This window comes from Bufo gargarizans, chromosome 6, assembly GCF_014858855.1.
Source record: "Bufo gargarizans isolate SCDJY-AF-19 chromosome 6, ASM1485885v1, whole genome shotgun sequence".
NCBI classification, from domain to species: domain Eukaryota; kingdom Metazoa; phylum Chordata; class Amphibia; order Anura; family Bufonidae; genus Bufo; species Bufo gargarizans.
Window position 1 is genome coordinate 323,906,911 of NC_058085.1, and position 6,885 is coordinate 323,913,795.

The 6,885-nt window shown below is 41.8% G+C and overlaps 1 protein-coding gene across 3 annotated transcripts in view; it reads right to left on the bottom strand.

Annotated features, from left to right (window-relative positions):
• MYLK2 (myosin light chain kinase 2) overlaps positions 1-5,983 on the bottom strand; it is a 28,327-nt gene extending 22,344 nt beyond the window's left edge. The window contains exons 1-2 of one of the 3 annotated variants that reach the window (XR_006390526.1): positions 5,648-5,983; positions 3,718-4,006 (exon numbers count right to left, since the gene is read on the bottom strand). Coding sequence is in view for 2 of the 3 variants with exons in the window: in XM_044299250.1 (XP_044155185.1) it covers positions 3,718-3,866 (149 nt within the window). In the remaining variant the exon portion in view is untranslated. Of the gene's footprint in view, positions 1-3,717; positions 4,007-4,648; positions 4,765-5,647 lie in introns of those variants that run through there. The other 2 variants (XM_044299250.1, XM_044299251.1) reach the window with 2 other exon arrangements.
• Between the last annotated feature and the right edge of the window lie 902 nt (positions 5,984-6,885).

The following is a 6,885-nucleotide window of genomic DNA, read 5'->3' on the forward strand; positions in this document are numbered from 1 at the left end:
GTGCAGCCATTTTGTTTTTTGTAATTATGTTTGCTTCATGGATATGCACCTGTGATTCTGAAGGTTTTAGTCTAAATTTTCTTGCAATATATTGGGGGTGGCACTCCTTTTAGACTGGAAACGCCCATCTACCTGGGACTTCTGAGCAGAGTACTTTTGTAGCTGGTTCCTACACAGCCCTGAATATTGGAGGCTTTAGTAAGTCCAAAGTGAGGTAGTATCTTTAGTGATAGGGACCCATCTGCGGAAGCCACCTTGACGCTTGGTAGGTGGGCCCGACACGTATGTGCGCTAAGAGCTTCCATTACTCATTTATACCCATTTATAGTCGGTATTGTACCACTTTTATCTAGAATGACCCCCCATTTCTTAGCTCTATTGTTTGCATATATAATGGTGTGCAGCCATTTTTGTAATTATGTTTGCTTCATGGATATGCACCTGTGATTCTGAAGGTTTTAGTCTAAATTTTCTTGCACTACACTAAAACATCATTATTTCGGTTTAAAAAATGCTATTATTGTGTAAAACTTAATATTAGGTATTGCCACATCCGTAACTATCTGCTCTATAAAAAAGTCACCTGACCTAATCCTTCAGGTAAACGCTGTAAAAATTAAAAAAACTGCGCCAAAACTAAAGATTTTGGGGGAACCTTGCCCCATAAAGTGTAATAATGAATGATCAAAAAATTATATGTACCCAAAAATTGGACCAATAAAAACGTCAACTGCAAAAAACGAGCCCCTGCACAAGACGATCGGCAGAAAAATTAAAAAAATAGGGCGTTCAGAAAATGGAGATATAAAAACAAAATTTTAGTGTAAAACTGAAACAAACATCATAGAAAGTAGACATATTTGATATAATTGCGTCCGTAACAACCTGCTCTATAGAAATAGCGCATGATCTAACCTGTCAGATGAATTAAAAATAAAAACTGTGCCAAAACATTTTTGGGTTACCTTGCCTCACAAAAAACATAATATAGAGCAATTAAAAATCATATATACCCCAAAATAGTACCAATAAAACTGGCACCTTATCCCGTAGTTTCCAAAATGTGGTCACTTTTTGGAATTTCTACTGTAGGGGTGCATCAGGGGGGATTCAAATGGCATCTACAGTAAAAACCAGTTCAGCTAAATCTGCCTTCTAAAAACCATATGGCATTCCTTTCCTACTGCGCCCTGCCGTGTGGCCATACAGCAGTTTACAACCACATGTGGGTTGTTTCTGTAAACCGCAGAATCGGTGTAATAAATATTGAGTTTTGTTTGGCTGTTAACCCTTGCTTTGCTACTAGAAAAAATGGATTAAAATGCAAAATCTGCCAAAAAAGCGAAATTCTGAAATTTCATCTCCATATTCCATTAATTCTTGTAGAACACCTAAAGGGTTAACAAAGTTTGTAAAATCAGTTTTGAATACCTTGAGGGGTGTAGTTTCTAAAATGGGGTCATTTTTGGGTGGTTTCTATTATATAAGCCCCACAAAGTGACTTTAGACCTGAACTGGTCCTTAAAAAGTGGGTTTTGGAAATATTCTAAAAAATTTCAAGATTTGCTTCCAAACTTCTAAGCCTTCTAACGTCCCCAAAAAATAAAATGTCATTTTCAAAATGATCCAAACATGAATTAGACATATGAAAAATGTAAATTAATAACTATTATATGAGGTATCACTATCTATTAGAAAAGTAGAGAAATAGAAATTTGAACATTTGGGAATTTTTCAACATTTTTGGTAAATTTGTGATTTTTTTCACAAATAAAGGTGAAATATATTGACTTAAATTAAGACAATCATGAAGTAGAATGTGTCACGAGAAAACAATCTCAGAATGGCTTGGATAAGTAAAAGTGTTCCAAAGCTATTACCACACAAAGTGACATGTCAAATTTGCAAAAAATGGCCTGGGCAGAAGAACGAAAACTGGCCCGGGGTAGAAGGGGTTAAAGATTTTCTTTGGGTGTAAAAAATAAAATTAAATAAAAAATCTGGCCCAAAATATGTGTCAAACTAAAATAGAAATGCTTGCCTATTAAAGGACCTCTGTTCACTTTTCTAGTTGTTCTCTATCCACAGGATCGGGGATAACTAAGTGATCCATGGGGGTCTGAATGCTGGAGCCCCCACTGATCCCCCTTCTTGACTGAGTGGCAGGTCGAGCATATGCCCTGCCTCTCCATCCATTCTCTATGAGGTCGTCGGATATGGCGGAGTACATCGCTGGCTAATTCCAGTGGTCCCAAAGAGAATGAATGGAGCAGCAGGGCATATGTGTGGCCTGTCACACCATCAAAAGGGGAAACAGGACCCGTTCCTGGGATCAGTGGGGGTCGCAGAATCGGACCCCACTTATCATATAGTTATGCCCCATGGTGTGGAGAGGATAACTTGAAAACCTGGACAACCCCTTTAAATCCTCCACCACTCCACCACCAGTATCTCTTTACATGACGGCAGTGATGCCTGTAAATACAGAATATCATCACTGCCGCCATATAAACCATGCGTGCCAATACTGGAGAATATGACGCACTGTGCAGAATTTTTCGGGCATAGGTCCAACCCCCTTTGCAGGTAATAACCTTTAACAAAGCCCAAGCAAAGGCGCTAGAGGAGCAATGTGAGCAAAGGGCACAAACGGAGGGTCATAACTGAAGCAGAGGCATTAGGGTCACCTTAGGCAGGGTAATAGTGGGGATACTGGAGTAGTAGTAACTGGAGAGGAGGCAATATTAGCGGTGCATTTAGAGTGGGGGCATCTGGAGCTGGGGCACTTATGGGGGTGCACCTAAAGCAGAGGCATTGGGGGGGATCTAGGGCAGAGTCCCCCCAATGCCACTCTGAACTCTGCAGAAAGCAGCACACATACACAGATCTGAGTCTGATATAAACAAATCCCCTATTTCCCTCTTACAGTCTCCTACAGCTCACTACTGTCACACACCTGAGAAATGAGCCCAGCACCGCAGAGGAGTCCTTCTCTCCAGCAAACACTGTTTTCTGACGGCAGGGAGGGCAGAAGGATGGCCAGACATGTTCTTTACTGCCAGCAGCCTGGGAGGTTTAGAAGATACTGTGGGGTCCTCCTGTACAATGTACACCAGTAGGAGGCTGCATCACTGTGCGATACTGCCACCTAGTGGTTACCATAATCTCTCCTGTGAAAGGAGAAATAATCTCTGGGTGCAGGAGACTGGGGGCCCACCGAGGAATCCCCCGCCTCCCAGGTGGGCCAGTCCGAGCCTGATACTGATTGTCACCCAGCTTTTCCAGATGCAGATAATTACTTGACAGAAGAGGATGAGTCAAGGGGTTAAGAAGCCTTAGGACCCAATGCAAGAAGAGGCATAAAGCCTGCCTTTTAGCTCTTGTGCTAATCTGGCTCATGTATATGATATGCATTGGTTGTTCAGGGGCCCACCATGCCACCCAATATTTGAAACTTCATTTGCAGCACATTTATAGGCCTGTCTCTGATCTCTGCAGAAATGGCAATAATATCTCCACAAAACACCCCCTAATACATATGATCTTGAGGAAACACATTTTAAACCATGTATTCAATGTATTTACATATGCCATCCCTCATCCCTTTGAGGGCCATTTGGTTGGGAAGTAAAGTTCCCTGACCATCATTGCTCATAAACCCAGACCCTTCTCAGTCTATCCCTCTAAACAGGTTGTGCCTCCATCTATGAATCATACCTGTGTTCTTGTTGAGTGAGGGGTTCATTCTTTTCTTCATTGGTCTCCCCTTCATCTTTCTTAGTACTTAAAGGGGAATCCATATCAAGTTTAAGTGTGGCCTCTGATGGCCCGGGGTCTGGACTCTGTTCTGGAACTTTGGTGTCCATCAGAGCTTTTAGCTCCTTCTTCCCTTTGCCTGTGATTTTGTAGGCCTGTGGATACCCTCTTTGATCCTTAGCTCTTCTGGTAGAAGCCTCAGGATTATGGTACTGTCCAGGGTTGTCACTCACTAAAACCACACTGCCTCCTGAAAGAACCAAGTGTAGTTTGTAGGGTTGTGTACGGTAAAAAGTTTCATGCAGTTATAACCTATAGGTGCAGTGTTCAGACATAGTTGCCATGCAGAAAAAAGGTATGGGATTAGGGTTAAGGAGGAGGAGAAGCTGCCAATGACACACCAATCTCCCTTTCCCAGGGGAGCTCAAATAGCTTCTACCGTAAATGTGATAAAGCACACATATGGTCCTCTAGAGAGTCTAAACAATCACCAAGTGATGTGGTGTAAGGTGACTGCTGTTCCTTCATATCATAGAGAATGGAACGGCTCTCAAATGAAAGTCGGTCCCTTCTTCTACCTTGCCCGGCACTGACTGGATCATCCAGGAGTGAAGTCCAATAAGGAAACTTTAAAAGTATTTTATGATGCCTAGAGACGTTGATCCCAGCTTTAATAAAAGGAGAGGTGCCAAAAATATTTCCTAGCCCTGATCTTGCAACTTTGCTGGAAGACCATATATTGGGTTTTCAAAAGAACCCTAACCCATAAGGGTGTTGACAAGATATTTCATCACTGCTATGTCTCACTGTTATCATCCAAATACCATTTACGCATTGGTCATCTTCTACAACTCATATGGTCCAGTTCCACCATGTAAAGACTTACACTTACAATATTATTCTCCTTCTATGTTTTCTCTAAACCACTCAGGTACCTCATTCCTTCTCAGTCATGCCTGGTGCCTCTGCAGTCAGCTTGTCTACTCAGTGTTTACTTAAGCTGCCATCTCCCTTATGGAATGTCAAAAACATAGACCTAACCATATTCTGAGGCTAAGTTTAGAACATCAGGATTTTCACCTTCTTTATATTGGCATCACCCCAGACATTTTTTCTCAGCGTTGGCATCAATTGCATTAGTCACACACATAGCCAAGAGATGGGACTCCCTGAACCTTCAAATATGACATCAAGGAAATGACAGGAATGTCAGAGGGGTTTCCTACTTTAGAAAGGGCAAACACAATGACAACATCACATTTCCATCAGGGTCCGCTATAGGGTCTTAGTTTACTCAAATCAGTGAGCCAAAAGATATCAACAGAAATTGCAAGTCATCTTTACCATTTAACATTTGCATGGGTCCTAAGTGAAGAATCCTTTCTTTACTAACCATACTCTTATAATCCAACCAAGGCCACATTTGAATGGATTCTACATGTATTTTCTATGCTCCTAGGATTTTCAGGTCCTCCAGTTTCCTTCCACAGCCCACCATGGTTAGGTTAACAGCATAGTTGTCAGCATTCAGCAATAAATACCAGCAATAGTCGGTTTCTGGTCTTCATTATAGTAGTTCAATACCTAGGAATACTACCACCCCTAGTATTACCATGCATGCCACAGTCTATTCGTCTATTTCACAGCTATCTATTTAGTCATCCTCTGTCCATCTAGTTACCTAATATCTATCTATAGTCTATCACGCTATGTCTATCTATGTCTGTCTATCTATCCTATATCACATCTCATGTCTATATAGTCATTCCATATCGACCTATTTATCTATCTCTCATATGTATGTAGTCATTCCATATCTGTCTACGTCACCGATTGCATAGCTAGAAATACTACAACCCCTAATATATATCCTCATCTCCCATGCACTTACCTTTATTCAGGGAATTCCATGCAGGTTTTGCAGAGAAGAGGCTCCTGATGCGTCTCGCTGGTCTTCTGTGTTGTTGATCTCATCTGGAGAGGACATTTCTGCTCTTGGAATACAATGTTGTGTGGGTGGGCAGAGTATCCTTTACACTCCGTGTTGCGTTATTACCACAGAACGCACCTGTCACACTTGGATGTGATTCAACGGATGCGTCTCATTCTTCTAGCTCTAGAATGTAACGATACACAGAGACGGTGTTGTCCTAAAAGCCTGTCTTCATCCACCCATTTCAGCCTGTTATACTGCTGTCCACCCACATCCTGCTGCTATCAACCTTATTTCTCTTGGAAGAATATATGGAGTAAGTGTCATACTAAGGGTTAATGTGTTGGGTCAGTACACTGAGTCCTGTCCACCGTCCCCTCCTCAGGCCTGAGCTCCTGCCCAGGGATTACAGGGACAAACTTCAGCAGCTGTGTTAAGTCATTAGTACCCATCAATCAGCACAGGAGTTTCCTAACCCTGTTTGGGTTAGACTGGCAGAAGCTGGCATCCGGAGCTGCTCCTGGCTGATGAGCAATAGGGGTAAACGCAGTGATAAATACGTTGGTGCTATATAAATAGTGGGTATTGTAACTAAAATATCATTATATGGGGATTTACAATGACAGTGAGCTGCTGAGCTGTCGTATCTAAGCCCATCATGTCTGATATTGGTTGCTTAGCCCATGTATCTAAGCCTGTCATGAGTGATTCTGTCTGAGTTGTGTGTCTAAGCATGATTCAGTCTTACAAAACAACTCACTGCTATATCATCTTCTACAAAGGGGGTCATTCATCAAACTGGTGTAAAATAGAACTGGCTTAGTTGCCCATAGCAACCAATCAGATTCCTCCTTTCATTTTCCAAAGAAGACAAAATGAAAGGTGGAATCTGACTGGTTGCTATGGGCAACTAAGCCAGTTCTACTTTTACACCAGTTTGATAAATGACCTCCTAAGATTTTTAGGTCAGTTACATATTTTGACTGCTTTTGTAAGCACCTGTCTCTACTAGATACAACTCGTCCTGCGCCTTTCAGCAGAAGATCCATCTTCCATCGGTTCTTTAGTCAATGGCGTATCATTTATGGCACCTGTAAAAGTACTTGCAATCGGTGGCAGACTACAACTTTCTTGCCGTTCTGAGACTTGTAGTTTTGCATTGATTATTTTTGGAAAAGTTGGGTGACAGCCAATAT